Here is an 18,212-nt window from a genome sequence, read left to right on the forward strand (position 1 = left end):
GAGCCGAGCATTTATGGCCACCTGCATTTTTACTTTGTCTTCTTACTTTACAACAATGTACTTCGTATACTGTGAAACACTTTGCTATATAGTTAGATTTATCCAGCTTGAAAGTCCGGGGACATGCAAAACGTAGCTGTGAGCGTAGCTGGTAACGATCTTTACTTTGTAGCTCAATATTTAGATTGTTTTGGTTAAAACCAGCGTTCATTTGCAAGCCTCTCTGTATATCTACATCTTTTTATATAAAAAAGGCAGATATATTGCCTCGCATAGGTCCACTGACGCTTCGTGTAGTCTTGCAAATGTGAAAACGATGAATTGCAGGTCCCGTAGGCTCAAAAGGCGTAAAAGGAAATATTTGCTTTTGTTAGCTGCAGACAGTTTTCATAGGAAACAATTGCTGCAGGTTGTACTATAAAAAAAAAAAAGGTTGACGTGTAATTAATCAAAGTCCCGTTGAAGAAACGGGAATGTTTTACTATGTGCAATAGGTCGCGTGCCCCGGCTGTATGACAATGACATCAGCGCATGCGGGTTGCCAATACATAGAGAGACGTATCGCATTCATGGAAAAGGCCCACATTCGTCGACACAAAAGCTCGAGCAGCCAAAGGGTTGAAATTCAGGATACGGGGGAATTAAACAATGCCATACGATCAGGTGTGAAGGGATACACTAACAATCGTTTAGCGGATATGCCAATAAACGCCTATCTTGGAAAGGGTTCAAAATATGACTTATTGCAGCATGGCATTGAACACGCTGCAGCCAAACTATCTTTAAAAAGGCACAATATGAATTAAAAGGCTTCCGTCTTGATAATCAATGCATGTTTTCATTAACGTATTGACTTCTTTACATCAGTTTGTGTTTTGAGCTGACTGACAAGGAAAGGACAACTTGGTTTATTCACTAAAAAAAAGAGTTTTGGTTGTAAGTCCTAGATTTTACTATACATTATGATGGATTCCACCTTGGTTAGCGTGTTAGCAAGGAGAACTTGGCTGAGTCTGCATAATACACAGTTAAATCAGTGATATTTCTTTAAAGTCTTCCCATGCACTGAATTAAGCATTATACAGGTACTCTCCCTGCTCCTCTTGCTTGAGGAGCCTTGCTGGCCCTTCATAATGAATGGTGAAGTCAAGGAGCTGAAAGAAAAACTCTCCACGTGAGAACAACGATGTCATATCAATGAAAGGTTCTATAGAAAGTCATTAGAGAACTGGCTATATCATAATACATGGGAGTTCCAATTGACCCGGAGTCTCCAGGTGATGCGTCGTCTCCCCTGGTCTATGGGTCACTTTCTTCTCTCTCTGTACAACGAAGTAGTGTTTGGCCGTACCCACTTCCCATCCTACCCTGTGCCTTGCCAAGACAGTCCCCGGGGCTAACCCTACTTACATGACTGACTGCCCCTGCAAAACCACCGCTCTACAAGAAGGACCACTCGGGTAGCTACCCTGGTATATGTCTATCAAACAATTCCAGTGCCAGCTGTACTGCCAAGTCTATCATTATTTGGAATGCTATGTTTTTCCCCACTTTATATGACCCCCCCCCCTTGTTTAACTATGGCTGGAAAGATCTTATAAACTAAAGCTGTCTTAACTGTTTGGAGGAGCAGCAGCGTCCATGTTTTGTTTCAGAAATAAAAAAAAATTCTAGAAAATTATCAACAAACTAAACAGTTCCCTTTTAGCATTTAAGCCTAGAGCGCGTCTCCTGGAAGGCCGACTCGGTCACTTATCAGTTGTTTGGCGTTGCGATGGCCCAAACGCAGCCTGCTATCACGTATCCAGCTGTTGTGTTTAGTCACGCAATGACAACTCCAGATAAAACCCGCCGTTCTCTAGGAAGCGCTGCAAGCTGGGAATTCTGTTCTCACATGTCCTGTAACTCTGCCTGTAACCTGTACAAAATACTCTGCTGTATTATAAAAAAGAAAAAAAGAAACTTCCATAACGGGGGGGGGGGTAGAGTACAGCAGCCAACATCTACAGACCAGGTGCATCCATACGCAGATACATCCATAAAATGTAACTTTCAGGTCAGCCGCGCTCCGCATCGCTAGAGTCAAAGCAGACGGCGAGGAAAACGCGCAACCGGGCAGGACGGACCTAATCGTTACCACGGTTTGTCTGAGTGACACTCATTCTGTTGTGAGCCAAATAGCCGGTCGCATATGAAATAAATCGGTTATCAGGAACCAAAACGGGGGTAACCGCTACGCTTCATCCGCAGTCATAACTCCCGTGGGAAAGAATCTCCAGCTATTAACTACCGGCGGGCGAGCGGGGCTTGCAGAAGACATATACAATGAATTCTAACACGTTACATGCTGTGGGTTTCGTTTCCTCGGCTGTACAATACACACAAAAACCACACACTTTCCACCAAATCTACAGCCAACAAAAGCTTCTGGCATATCAATATCCCAGGAATAATCGCTTTGGTCATATTAAAAAGGTGCCGTTTCAACTACTGGATTCTTAACTAAATCCAATACTAGAAACCCCATTCCTAGCGCTGTTGGGCGTATCATTCCCAACACGTCGGTCTAAAACGTTGCCACATTCAATTTTGCCAGGAACACTTAATTTTCACGTGACACAAAATCTGGGGCAGAGGATGTCACTAAACGCAAATGATCCCCATATTTTGTTCTAAACGTCAAGCAATCACCATATTAAGATCTTATTTATTATAGAAATAATTGAACCTACCATTGTGCACTAAAACGGCCTTTCAGAAATATGGACCACTAAATCCGGGAGCCGTCCAAATGATGTAAGTGCCCCATGTGTATGGAGACCCCCCCCTAAACTGCACAGGGGGTTCTTTAAACTTTTTGTCTGCAGGCTGACCAAGTTTTAACAGAATGAAAAAAAAACAAAAAAACAAAAAGATAGGGAATCCTGATGACCACAGACTGTATTAAGCTTTAACATTAATTAGCATCAACTTTGGAAATTGTCTGATGCACTTTTTCTACTCCACTTGTATTCAAAATTAACCTCGTCACCCCCAACTGTACAGAAAACAAGACCAGCAGAAATTACATTAAGATAAGGATGATTGATTTGAAGCGATGCCCCCAATTAGGAGGTCAGGCTGCGATTAGCCCGTTAGTAAACAGGGTTATTAACAGTAATACCTGCGGCTACCTGCTCATACAGACACGCGCTGCCATCCCACCATTTAATAGACATTTCTGGAAACGTATGAGGAGACACCGCGGGGAGGAGCGAAATGTACTGTAATGGCAGGTGGAATTACGCCATTAGAAGTAAGCTAGGACTTTCATTCCATAGTCATTTTATGAGCTCTTAGCTAAAGAAGGGAGCGGAGGACACCCCGAGCGCAGCCTTTCAGTACAAATACGTGCATTTATATAAAACGATCTGCACAAACGTTTGCTACAAAATCACATAATGAAGTCTGAAGAGGTCCTGGAGTGTAAGAGCCGTTCAGATCATTGCATGTTTAATAAACGTCGGTCAGTTGTTTAGGAGATATTTAGTTTTAGTTCCCGGTCAAAAAAAAAAAAAAAATGAACCATAGAATAAAACTATAGATCTAAAGTTTACTACTACTACTACGAAGTATATATTATATACATTTGTCATGAGGCACAAAAACCAGGTACAGATAGGTCATCAGGAACAAGGTAAGTAAATGTTTTTGAGCTCCTAAATAAAGTAATGCCTCCCAAACATGATCTTGCAGGCCGGACCGCTGCTAAGCAGCAGGTGAATGAATAACCGGCACGCCATACCCCTCATCTGTTTCTGCAATGGTTCTTTGTAGCACGGTTAGGAAAGCCTTACAATGATGGGATTTGTGCTTGATCTCATTCCTTTACACGTGCTTCATTCGCCGATAGCTGGAGATGATCTACGGTCATTGTCAAAGCACTTACGTTTTCAAATACGTCCACACTTTCACAGCCCGCAATTTGCTTATTCAAAGGACGTAGCGGCACGGTGCAGAAAAGCGGCTTCGTTTTTCATCCGGAATAAAAAGGCCAATTAATCACTTTCTCGTTGAGCATCTGGGACTTTTGAACGCGGCCACGGCCTGTACAAGCATGAAGGAGTTAATAAGCACTTCCGAATATCGATTATTTTTTCTTGACCAAATCCATTTAATTATTTTCAGCCCAGTTGCTGGATTTCGATGGGATTTTTTGTTTTCAGTGGCCCATTTACTTTATGCCAATGAGAGAGAATACATCTGCTTAAGATATAACATTAAATCCACCAGTCACTCATTTGCAGAGGCTGTTAGAAAAAGAAATCAATAGAAATAGAGCAGCATTAATCTTGTGCGGTACGCGGAGTATTCCATTCCGACAATTCACTACATTTTATTTTTGATGGCTTTATGTGTGCGGTTAGCACCCCTTGATGGAATAAGGCATGCTTAGTCCCATAGTTGCACATGCATTTCAAATCTATACATTTCCTGAATAGAAAGGGGAGTAAAAAGGGTAATATTTACTAGCGGGCTGCTTGGGGGACAGATGGATCAGACAGGCTGCTTGGGGACTGATAAGCCATCTGTGGAAAAAGATGGCACTGGCAAGCCTTTTGGGGACATAGATGGCACAGACTATGGGCAGCACATGAAGGGTGTGTTTTATCTTATAATCTTTAATATGTAACCCTTCATGGGTAGCACATATACAATTATTGAGTTAAGTGCTTTATTTTCCATAACAAATTGGAGTATAAAGGCATAAACTATCCTTGTCACTGTTGCCGATTTTGTTATTCTGTCTAGCGTTGCTGTTTAGAAAGGGATTGAAAAAAGGTTTAGGCTCTCAAATTCATGGACTGGACTATGGAGAACTTCCCCTTTCGGAGGATGATGATGATGATGATGATATCATCAGTCAAGTGCCCAACAACGGGACCTGTAGCCTGAATCTACTTGGGAAGACGTAGGTTCAAAGGATTTTCTGATCATAAAATAGATGCAGACTGGAATATTGGGGAAAGGAGGAATACCGTATTTGCTCGATTATAAGACGACCCTGATTATAAGACGACCCCCCAAAATCTGAATATTAACTTAGGAAAAAAAGAAAAAGCCTGAATATAAGACGACCCTAAAGGAAAAAAGTTTTACCAGTAAATGTTAATTCATGTAAACTATTTTTTTTAATAAAAGCTATGATTGAGAAAAATATTTTTTTTTTGTTTTTATTTCTTGTATTTTCCAACCTGTCCCCCAGTTACGCACATCTGCCCCCAGGCTTGCCACACCAATGTCACTGTGCCCCATGGTATGCCTTTTGACCCCCTATGTGCCACTCTGCCTCCAGAAATGCCTTATACCCCTATATCCCATTCTGGCATTTAGGGGGTTAAAATGCATATTATGGGGCAGAGTGGCATATAGGGAGGTATAAGGCATTCCAGGAGGCAGAGTGGCATTAAGGGAGTTAAAAGGCATTATATAGAGCACTCTGCCTCCAGAAATGCCTTATACCCCTATATGCCACTCTGGCATTTAGGGGGTTAAAAGGCATATTATGGGGCAGAGTGGCATATAGGGAGGTATAAGGCATTTCAGGATGCCACTCTGCCCCATAATATGCCTTTTAACCCCCTAAGTGCCAGAGTGGCATATAGGGGTGTAAGGCATTCCAGAAATGCCCTACACACACACACACACACACACACACACACTTACTTACTTACTTACTCTGGAACTCTGATCTCTGACAGTCGGGGAAGGTATTTGCGACGGACGCATACAAACCCCCGCTGCCAACTTCACCTCCGGAAGCACCGGTAAGTGTGTGGTGGGGGGGGGGCGACGACAGGAGGATCCAGGTCCCCTGCAGCGGTGCGGGGGATCTGGATCTTAGTCTCCTAATCAGACCTCTATTTGAGGTCTGATTAGAAGACGACCCCGATTAGAAGACGAGGGGTATTTTTCAGAGCATTTGCTCTGAAAAAAACCTCGTCTTATAATCGAGCAAATACGGTATATAGAGAGGGGTTTTGGGGTATTAGCTTTGATGTCATTCACGCTCCGTCGCCTGAGGAAGTCAGGTGCTAGTAGATCATTTATGTATTATTGGAGAATTTTTTTATCGTTGGGATTCTGGTGCCATCACTGTGTCCTTTGTATCCATCTGCGTGCTGACGATACATCTACTAGTCCTTGCTGACCTTGTTTGGCACTTGTGGAGAATTAAAATCACTCAACGACAGAGGGCTCATGACTGGTAACCTGCACCCATATACTTTATAGGTGCTTAAGCTGGACTCTGCACATCAATCTTGTGAGTGTATAAGAAATAAAATGGCGCAGGCAAGCTGCTTGCAGGTCAAACATGGCGCATGTTGATTGGTCGGGGGGGGCTCTAGCACAATTTTCTGCACCAGGGCCCTGTGGTTTCTAGCTACTTTCTGCCTCCAGATTGGTGAGCGCTATGGGGGGCACCAAATATACGATAGGCCCCGGGGTGCCAAGCACTCTAGGCACGCCCCTGCTCTGTTTCTCCATTGTTTCTTTACGTTTAGCTTTAGGTTGGATAATTGATGCAAGTGTATGTAACATTTAAAAATATTCTATCAATCGTTAACAATTCTGATGTCATATTACAGCAGCGCAGGATTCCAGGGCTCCTAAATGATTTTGTTATCCCCCAAACTTAGAGTACATTATACCAATAGCCAAGAAAGCAAAACTGACCCTTTAATTATAGAAACATTTGTCAAACCCAGACATACACGACGTGATGCTCGCTTCTCGCAGTCCTCTAATGTATATTACATTTATAAGGAGGTTTCAGTACAGTTCCCGGCTCCCAAGTATCGATATAACTCCAGATGAACCACTGGAGCGATCAACTGAATTGGTTTATTACAGAAGCAATTAGAAAAGAAAACCAGCACCTTTTATTGGAGATGCAATAAGGAGAAAGCACTCGGCTATGTAAGAGCTTCCCCGGGAACTAATAGCATTACGTGGAGCGATTGTTACATGGCTGAGGGATTTTAGTTTATTGACGCTCCAATACAGGTTTGCTCATCGGAAGAGAAGCCTCAGCACATTACAGGGTTCTCCAATTCCAGGAGTGTTAAAAAGCCATCGTCTTAGTCTTCCCGGTCCTTCCTGCTTTTCAGCAAGATTATCAGCAGGTGGGAAATTGGGAAGGCGGGGGCTGGCGGACACGTCCCTCCGGCGTGGACAGAGGAACAGGAACTCATCTGTGTGAAGAAATGACACTTTGGATGGAAATTGAACTCCTGGGGCAGGCTGGTCACAGAAGGGAGATAGGATCGGTTTAAAGATACCTTTCTGTGGATGAGGCATTTAGGGAATCAGAGGAATATCCAAGTAAAGAGGGCGGGGGGGTTCTAAACATTTTTAAGCTCAAACCCAAATTTGCCTCTTAGACAAGGTTTTTCATTGACTCTCAAACGAAGAGTTTAGGGTCCCTGAAAGCACCACTATAGAAGAATACATCTGAGTACTTTAATATGCATTGTTTTCCTATTTTTTTAAGCAGCACATTATCTATATATTGTATATCTATACACACACATACATTGGTCAATAGTAGTACAATAAAAAAAAAAACATTTAATGTCCACACAAATTTGGCCAGCAGTAATCCAGGCTTAACGTACGCTTTCATAAAACCAACCTATATATAAAAATTGGCCTCCGAAACGATTCTTTGAAATTTAAAGTTTCAAACCTGGTGCCCTCTAGATTAGCGGCGAGATAAAGCCAGCGGGGCACATACTGTAAACCACTTAACATTTTTAATCCATTCATTAAAAACAAAGAAGGGATCGTTAAGCAGAAAAAAAGCAATAAAATTCTGTTGAAGTGTGGCATATCCAAGTAACAAAAAAAAAAAAAAAATATATACTCCATCCGACCCCTATTTAACTTTTCACTTCTTTAAAAAAAAAAAAAAAAAAATGATCCCCGCTTTATGTGTGTATTTTTAATACTTACTTTACCCCCCCCCCATGAGTGTTTGCTGCGTTGATAATTGAAGGGGTTAAGAATTCGTCCGGTACAAAACCACATGGCTTGCGAGGCTTGTCAAAAATGGCACCCGTCTTAATCCACATGATTTGAGATCATAACTTTGGTAAAGGGAGGACAATTCTTTTCCCCTCACTTCATAAATCAAGTAACAGATTGTTGACGGCCTGGCTTTCTCCTTTTTATTGTTGGGATGTTTGTAACATGTTTCGCGAGGTGTGGTCTCCTTACTCGGCGCGGGGAGGAAAAAGCAAAGCCTCCGAGACCAAAATGCATGCTGTACACACGAGTGGGGAGAGCAATGGAAATAACAAACGCTTCCACTTGTCCCCAAATCCCCAGTAACTTATTACAGAAAGGAATCTGTTGTCCTTCTGATAATTAATTTGGGCTCAGGAGACTACACAAGGCTCTTCTGTCGATACATTCATCACTTTCATTCAGGAGACAAAAGGCTTATTACAGAATAGAGAATAAATGATATAAAATATGATATAAATAAAAGGCATGTGTCAGGGGGGACCTGTTACTTTACCCCAAATCCTACCGACTCCTCTACAAATCCAAATAAGCGACATACGTGTCGGAAAACCCACCACATGCCCATGCCATGCCGATAGGTATTTGAAGGTCCTGTTCCCCGGGGCTGTGTGATTATTCCTCGCTATTCACTTCTCCCACCTGTTCTTAAGCAGGTGAACGATGTGGATCAGTATAGGCAGCCTTTGCATGAGGTAGGAGGAGGAAAACATCCAGAAATTGTTTAGATAATCTGGCTCTGCCAATCTCGCAGTCTTACATGAGGTTAACATTTAAACTAAAGACGATGTCCAATCGATGGACAAACAATGTGTCGTTTACATGAGTTCCTTTACCTTTAAAGTTACTCTTCCATTAACGTCGTTCATACTTCCGACGAGCCCAAGATATCTAGACCGTTACCCTACTGGTAGAGCCGGGTGGGATGGCCATTTTTACCTTTGTACTATGATATTGTTGATACAGGTTGCCCCTTCATCTCCAATGTACGTAAAGGAATAGCGGATCGGGAGAAACCTTCAGCTTTTTGTCAGATTAGTTTCCTAATGAAAGCGCCCGTCTCTCAGATTGATCCTCAGTACAACCGATTAGGATCTCAGGTAGCTAAAGGCTTGGACTTCAAATTGTCTCGCGCCTTTGGCTTTTGCCCACAAAAAAAAACATAACCCCCTTGGCTCTATTACCATTAACCCTTGACACAGCGATGCCTTTAACGTGACTGCAGATCTGAATGCCGTATCTGACGTGGTTAGCCACTAACCATGTCAAATAACCATATAAAAAAGATGTGAAATGTGTACATCCAACACAAACACGCAGGTGGAAAGCTCTTACTGCAGACGACATGTATTCTACAACGTAAACAGGCTTATGATGAATGTGCACAGAGGAAAAAAACCTGCTGTGACCATATTGTGAGCGCATCAGATAATCCTCCGCGCTTCAAAGACGACGGGCAGGAGGCACACGGTAAAAACGCACTCTCTGACTTCAGCGTGGGCTTCTACAAAGGCTTTCCGGAGCTGGAAGGGCTAGAAAGGTTTTAACGCTACCAACGCCTTTGGAAAGGACAAAACTGGATTAACAAAAGGCTTAACCATTACTCAAGGTAGCACACGCCACGGACATAAGCACAGGATCACGCACCGCTCCACATGCCTGCGACTTTAAATGATACGTGTTAGCCAGCGGACAGTAAAAGGAGATTTATCATGATCTGCCACGTTTCTCTTGAGACGGACATTCTTGGGATGAGGCTACAGGTGAAACGCTTGTGGTTTACGGGGTTGGCAAAGAAATTATTGAAGCCAACTGAAGGCCACACCAGACGTGCAAAAGAAATTCGAGTAAATGATCTATATAATAAATAAAAAAAGCCATGGGAATGTCAAATTTAATCTGCCCGTTCAATTTCTGAAGGAGTTAATGTTACAGAAGTCCGATCGCTGGATCACAGAAAGGCTCTGATAGCAAAAACAGATCTACCTTTTGATTCCGTGTGCTTCCCCGAGCAACTTAACGCCGTGGTATATTAGGAGCAAAGGAGATTAGTTAAAGATTTTTTTTTATAAGATATATGAAAAGGGGAAATGCTCATTTGGAATGAGATGAAGCATTCTGGAATGATCAGTTGGAACCTTATAAAAATAAATAAGTCTGCTATTCTTAAAGGGTCCGCCGCAACCCCCCTTGAATTTCTTCTAAATAGGGAAGAGACGTCCACGTGCTTGGCGATAGTGCCCTCTAGTGGAAAGTCTATGAATGCATCACAAGTCATATCGCAGTTTACCCCGTATTGCCCGTATTTATAAATACCAAGCATAACTTTTTTATTTTTGGTATTTTGGTGTGGAACGCACCATTTGGGCGAACTGTGAATACGGTCTTATCACTAGATTCCCTGGACTCAAACACATTATGTGCTTACATATTAAGCAAAATACAACATACCGTAGTGTAAAGGGGGATTTGGCAGTAGATTCTCCTGCAGGAAGACCCCGACTGTTTCTATACACCTAGTTAAATGAATGAGAGCTCCGTGGAGTTTATTCACACAGAGCAGAATGCATATAGGCTGACATCTTGGCTCCTCCATGTCCTCAAAACACACCAGTGGTTCCCCTCTTCAGAAGAGGACCGAGAAGATCCAGCCTTGCCCTGGTTTTAGGGATACATATTCCTTCTGCGCGCGAGACCCCAGAGGAAAATTAGGCACTTTGTCCTCTCTATGGCCCTACCACAGTCACCATCTTCACTGATGCGGCTAAAGGAGAGCCAAATGGGCTTTTTCGTTCAAATCACACGTTGCTTATTGTTACCGGTAAACCGTGTTCTGCCGCCAAGTCTATAGGATGATTTAAAATTTAAATAGAACATAGAAATGGGGGAAAAAAGCAACAAGCAAGGCCTCAGGGATGTCTACAGTAATGTCTGCGATGACAACACACAGGCCGGCGAAATCTCAACAAATCAATAGGTTTCGAAATCTTTAAAAGCTTCAAAAATATCCGAACTGCCGGCGAAACTCTATTCTTTGAAATTTAAAGTTTCAAACCCGGTGCCCTCTAGATTAGCGGCGAGATAAAGCCAGTGGGGCACATACTGTAAACCACTTAACATTTTTAATCCATTCATCAAAAACAAAGAATGTTTGCAGACGGCGAGCGGGTTGTTTATCATTCTGTCACATCACACGGCGCGGCGTGGACTGCAGTTTGCTCGAGGTAAATTGATTTAGTCTTGTTAAATCCTGAGACGCATTTTTATACATTTTTTTTTTCCAAATCAGATTTTTATCATTGTCTCCTCGGCAGCATTATTATTAACCCGTTGGTACTGTTGTGGACCAAGCTTTAGGTTTCAGCCATCCGCGGCAACTTTTTATCCGACAAGTAACCCTTCAGCAACTGCCCCCTTTAACTAAAGCTCCTGAGGACCACTGAAACATACAAACGTGGCGTCCTCTGTATGATTTGAACTCTCCCATAACCAGGCACACGTTCCTTGCTGATGCGGTCGGAGCAAATTTAACGGTTGCGACTACATGGACGCTGGGACATCAACGTCAATACCACGGGAGCTGCTCCAAAAAACACGCCCGGTACGTAACGGTAACTAATATCCGAGTTGCTGCACTGAATTGTTCCCGAGGCGTTTCTACCGCATTACACGTGTCCTCAAGGGGCTGAAATAAATCTTCTCGCTGCATTGGGAAATCTCCCAGGGAACATTTTTTTCCTCCCACCGATTTTCATTCTTCACACACAGGACAAACATCTGCACCGCCTGCATGTGATGCACATTTTCACTTTCCCCACATTCGTACATTATAAAGCAGACTATCAAGTTGTATTTATTGCAATCAGGATCTGAAAACCTTGCAGCAGCCTCCCGACAATTCATGCTTATTTGGGCTCTAGTTATTCTTTTTTTTTTTTTTTTTTTTTTTACTTATGACATCATGCAGTTATTAATGCATATGACAGCGGAGGTCACTTTAAATGTTCGTGGGGGTCCTTCTTACAACGTTAAGACTTTAAGACTATGCTTTATCGGTGAAGTTGGCATTAAAGTTCACTTACTACTTCCCCAATAATTAATATGCACCAGGGTATCAGCAGGTTACGTATCTCATGTATAGCTACCCTTTCTGGTTTATGATGGAGCGCATGTCTTGTAACCGATAAGGGCGTAACAGTATGTATCTGTAAACCGAGGGCACGCATGTTTGAAGGCTGATGGATAAATATGATATGAACTTTAAAAAGTTTCCCACCGATTATTTTGAATCTTTGCACTTAAGTAACTAATATTGCTATAGTAAGACCTGCACCATAAGGTGATGCATTGGAGGACCGAGCATCACGAGGTCTAATGAGGAGCTATTCATTCATTTTGGTAGCATGAATAAGTCATGGAAAGAGGCCAAGGCTCAATCTTATGATCCCCAAAACCGATGAAACGCCATTTAATAACAATGGGTATAGAAAGAGAATTTAAGAGCAAATATCTTTCCTCTATATAGCGAATACATTAGTGATCGGCAGAAGTGAAGTCGGTCAAGTCACACAGCCCATACGCAGGCTCTACAGCCCATACGCAGGCTCTACAGCCCATACGCAGGCTCTACCTCCCATACGCAGGCTCTACAGCCCATACGCAGGCTCTACAGCCCATACGCAGGCTCTACAGCCCATACGCCGCTTCTATTGTTACCTTCATCAAAATCGGCATCATCTTCTGTGTGCTGTGGGAATGGGAAGCAGTTTGTTATTTCGAGGCGATCGTCGACCACCAGACCGAGTAGAACTCCTTGCACCACTTCACTTCCATGGCCCTCTTCTTGGTAATGCTTAATGATCTTCAATACCACCTACAGGGTAAAAAATAAACATTATGTATCTTGTTCATAAAACTTCAATAACCTGATCATTCTGCGTGTGCAAAAAAAAAAAGCGAAAAAGACCATTGGAAGCCCTCAAAATACCTTCATTTGCTCTCCCTGGTATTTGAAATAAAAAAAATTAGTAGATCTGACATTTTAACACTTCAATGGGTTTAACTCTTAAAACGCCTTTTTGGTTTACATGGCAACTACTGATTTGTCACATGAAAAAATGTTCCAGGCTGGGCTGCCTTGATTATAAAGCATCTCCAAGATTAAGCCTCCTGCCCGTCTCCGGTAATCAGCAAAGCTGTCTTACAGCAGTCACACAACGCATGCATTTTATACATGGCACACAAATACATTTTAAAAAGTCACATGACCCAGCTCCCAGATTTTGTGGCTGACACCTGTGTGCCAAAAACTCATCCCTACCCGGCCCGCTTTTGAAACATCAGCAGAATCATTAAACCCAAATCTCCCAAGAAAACTTTATTCAGGAGAAATAAAAACTGAGCTTAAAGTTTATTTATTTCCACAGAAATGGGGGGGCGCACAAAACAGTCAGGAGCTGGTAGAAAAAGCATATTTCTTAAGAGAGAAGCTAAAATCTTCCGGCTTTTTTTTATTTATTTATTTTTATTCCTAGTAATTGATTTGATATCCTATTGTAAATCACAAAGCCATTCTTATTTGGTCATCGAGATGATGTAAGCAGCAGCCGGCTTTGTTTCTTTGAGGTTACCCCAATCGGTGACTTCTCTCCCCATGCATCGGTCACTCAGGCCCCTGCTTTACACAGCGAGATTTCAGAGGCTTTTAACCGTGATGAGAGCTCATTAAAGGCAGTAATCACATCCACCATTGTCATCCCGCTCAGGTGTTCTTTCAGCCCTCCGTTCAGCATTTCTTCTGCTCATTCACCTGGCTCTCTGTAAAACGTTTGCTTTCAGGCTCTCTTTTCGGCAGTAACGAACATTCGTTAAGATTTAGCCGTCAATTATCACTCCTCGAGACGCAAACCTCTCTCTCTGCCCGGCAGCCACGGCTCTTCGGTATACTACGTCTCTTTTACAACCGACGGCAGTGCCCGCGATGCAACATCAAACTGCGATGGTTAGTACTAAATACTAAAACGTTTAACCAGACGCTGTCTGGGGGGTTCTGACTGATATTCGGCCCAGACTCGCTTCAAGCAATCAGCGGGAGGAAAGTTGAAAGCAACAGGAAGACTTTCTACATCTGTGGACAGGGGTCTGAAGAGACCCCCGCTGCCCGTAGCGCTCCTCGAGCCGGCACCGACCTGGAGAAAATACACAACGTGGCAGGAGATGGAACTGACTGGACGCACACTATTCAGGTGCAGACGCATATGGGGGGGTCCTGCAGAAGACCCCATGCATTTCCAAAAAATTTAAAGGGACCATGCAGCATTAAAGTACATAAGACGGCTAGAGAGCCCCTTTAAATTTCATCTCATTGCATTTTTTTCTGTTGATCTCGAGTGACCTGAATTAACCATTTAATGCCTACTTTAAACCAGTCCTCTCTCTCTATATATATATTTTTATTATTGCATAATATTAATCCTACAGAGCGATCAATGTTCTTCTGTTAAACGCCCCATACAAAGGCTGATAATGGTAAATTACATCAGACCAGAAGAGTAAATTTGAATCCCTATTAATAGACCTTTTTAGATATAAAAATATGGTTGAGATTTCTCATGTAAATAAACAGTTAGCGAGCCACGAGGATATTAATTCCAGTCTGCTCGCGTTAAGCATTTCTGCGGCGGAGGCTCGGGAAGACAGACGGCACCTCAGCCGTGCGATAAGAGAGCCCGGGCTCAAAGCATAAAATTCCATTAGCCGCCAGAAATTAATGGTTTCAGAGGGGGGGCGACGGAGCGGTAAGAAGGAACTGGAAACCGCCAAGCCTTGTACGCAAGCGTGTAGTCTGAATAACTTCAGTGACAGCCCGGCAGAGAGCAGAAAATTACACTCAAATTTCGGCGTCACAGGCCATTTCTCGTACTTGCCGGAACATATGTCTGCGGCGACACAGAACACGAGGGGTTAACCCATTTGACTACCACAACGAAGGCAAGTCATGCCCGGGGGTTCTCTTTCCAGTGTGACCGGCGTACAAACAGTTAAAGTGACCGGGCCCTAGTATTCGAGTCCCCAGACAGGAGAGAACGCAGTGAAATAAAGACTAGCGCGGGGAGAGCAGCTATTTTATTTCTGACTGTCAGGCCCGTAGCCGTAATTCTTATAAAAGGCCTCGCTATTACCCATCAAACATACTCAAGGACAGCGGCAAACAGTTTTTACAGTCTGGAAGCTACCAGGTCATCAATCACGTTTTACTCGTACAGTAAGAGGAGAACTTAACCAGGGATGGAGACTTTTGGAGGTCTGTGCTTTCATAACCCGGATTATTAATCCTTCCAGAGTAAGGGCCGCTACGGCCCCCTACATAACGCAGACAAGAAATTGAACGACGTGCATTAAAAGGGATAGTGCTTATTTTTCCCAAACCTCTATGTGCCACTGAAACTGCTTATCCTATTAACTTTACCCTATAACCTATTAGTGACTGTCCCTGTAAACTATTCTGTCCCACACCCCCCCCCCAAAAAAAGTAAACCAAGAACATGCAATAAAAGTAATGATACTGGTTTACAAAATGATTGCTTGTATAAATTTAAAGGGGAATTTTTATTCCTATTATTATTCATATTATTGATTAAATTATCCCAAATATTGTGGATTTTTTTTTTTTTGGGGGGGGGGAATATATTTTCAGACAGCTCCGTATTAGCCACTTGTATATGCTCTAGCTTTGTGGTAAACAGGCATTGGGCTTAATCACCGAGCCAGACACTGTAACAGAAGTCTATGGATAAAGGACTTCATTAGCATTGCCATAAAGCATCAGCTCGGCGTGGTGCTTCAGCTACATCCTGACGATGGCCATCTCCAGATAAAGTTTAACATAGCTTAATCCAGGTTCGTCAATGCTAACCTTTATAACTATCTTTATAAAGATAAATATTCAAAGTCAGTGTCAACTAAGCTCTTTAGAACTCTGTATTTGAGGACTGATCTGTAACGGCCTTAGGTGAACCCCAGAATAGCATTACACATGGCGCACGTTATTTTAAACCTGCATCTTCCTTGTGATTGAGTATTTTTTTGTTGTTCATTTAGCCTACTCCAAGTATGCAGAACGGATGCAGTCTCTGAATATAGAGCTGGCCGTTTCATCGTGGATAATTTCCAACTTTACCAGGAACCCAGAGGCTTCTAATTGTCCCTGTCAGAGAACTTCCATATCTTGGGGTTCCAAATTATAATCAATATCTTTATCAAAACAGAAAATAACACCTCACAGCCTATGTCCACATTGCTTAGCGTAGGTAAAACTCTGTTTCAGACGAGACTGAACTTAATACAAAAACAAAATAGATAACACAGGAACAAGATGTGTTCCTTCACACTCAAGAATGGCATTTTTGGTCAACTGAGAACAACGCTAATCTTCAGGGATAAACTAAAAGGGGGAATTATTGAAATATGATGGTATTTAATGGTGCAATGTCACAATGTTTAGCATAATTACATTTATAAACTTTACCTGTAACTCGTTTGATTTGGAGGCATTTGGTTTCAAGGTAAAGGACTTCTTTAACCCAACGGAAGCCAAGATCTCCATATGTCCTGCCTCATGTATTGGTATTTTTGGGATCTATAGACGCCATTTATTTAGAGAAGATGGCAAAATAAGCAACATTAATGTGAGCAAAAGTGTTAATCGTTGGGAGGGAAAAGCGAGACTTTCATTGAGGTCTCTATTTAATGCTCACAAAAAAAAACCTGCAGAAATACTATTTTCTGCATAATGGGAAATAAAATTACTATAATACAAAGATTTGCTGGGAAACTGTTGCACGGAAGCGCCGCGCAGGCCTATTGTATATCGGAGATCTGCCGTCAAAGAGCATTTACTTGAGATTTTAGATTTTGGACGAATGAATAAAAACCACTTAAAGCAACCTGCGCTCACGAACGCGAAGCCGGAGAGAGAGAGGTTTAAATAGAGACATTTGCATTTAAAACACAAGCGTCATGTCGCAGGCCTTTCTGAAGGAACGCCGTGCTTTTGTACTGTAATAGGATGTCGGGGCGCAGAGAGTTTTGGACAACACCTTCCGCTGTGCAATCTGCCAAGAAAACGCATTATCGTTCATTACCATGGTAACCGTGAAGGCCCGGCACCTCGCGAATATCACCGGTGTAGAATAAATTCTATCCTACCACTCTGGGACTCCAATTGTTTGAGCAGCGGGGCATTAGATGTCATTACTAGGCTGTCAGGAAGCAATCATGTGGCTGCGATACGATTAAGGACTCGTAATGGATATCTTGAGGTCGCTAGCAGAGAGCGAAGCTCCCAAACAGCGGATTAGGTCGGTTCTGCCCCAATTTGTCATTGAGTTTATATTTCTGCTTTAGAGCATAGGCAGGAGTATACAGTTTTACATTCACGTTGCTAAATCTGTTCGGGGAACACTCTGCTAATCATATCCCAAAGTGTTTTAATGTGGTTGCAGCCACCGTCTACCCAGCACACCGCCGCTCGCCAACTTCAGACAAGCTTTTATTTACCGATTTTATTTTCACTTAAAAAAAAAACCGTGCCGGTTTCGGTTGGCAGCAGATCCCCAGGGTGAGCGGAAGGGACCTTTTCGCAGCCCGTATAATTTTAGTACTTTGACCACCTCGTGGTCTCATGGTTATTCAGAAAAATCTATGAGGTTTCCCGCTTTCAGTTTGTGTTACAAAGATTTAGCACTGATGTCCACCTGCTGGACCCATGTATTCCAGAAGAGGAAGGTCCTACAGACACCCAACAACCCATGGACTGCCTTATGAAATCAGAACTAAGATCGTTTTCTCCTTTCCCCTCCACCTAGATCGGTTGTCTTATCTTAACACTAGGAACGCACTTCTGATCCTTTGGAGGGGTCCATCTAGATCATCTCTACATTAAATCATTTCTGGAATAGTCTGGTCTTCTGCCTCCATTGTATGGAAACACTAGCAGAACACCCATCATTTCCATTAGAGTTAATGTTTGGGCAATCTGACCACCATATAAAAACATGTTGTACGGAAGCCACACCGGATGTAACAAAACTACAGCCCGTGCTCTACTGACGTATCACTTTATTTCCTCTTTCATTACAAATATG

The 18,212-nt window shown here is 42.6% G+C and overlaps 1 protein-coding gene across 1 annotated transcript in view; it reads right to left on the bottom strand.

Moving 5' to 3' along the window:
• The window catches only part of EIF3H (eukaryotic translation initiation factor 3 subunit H), a 54,596-nt gene that overhangs the window by 26,825 nt on the left and 9,559 nt on the right, over positions 1 to 18,212 (bottom strand). Inside the window, exon 2 of the mRNA XM_053466583.1 lies at positions 12,784 to 12,940. Coding sequence (XP_053322558.1) covers positions 12,784 to 12,940 — 157 coding nt within the window. The remainder of the gene's footprint in view (positions 1 to 12,783; positions 12,941 to 18,212) is intronic.

Source organism: Spea bombifrons, chromosome 5, assembly GCF_027358695.1.
Source record: "Spea bombifrons isolate aSpeBom1 chromosome 5, aSpeBom1.2.pri, whole genome shotgun sequence".
NCBI lineage: Eukaryota > Metazoa > Chordata > Amphibia > Anura > Pelobatidae > Spea > Spea bombifrons.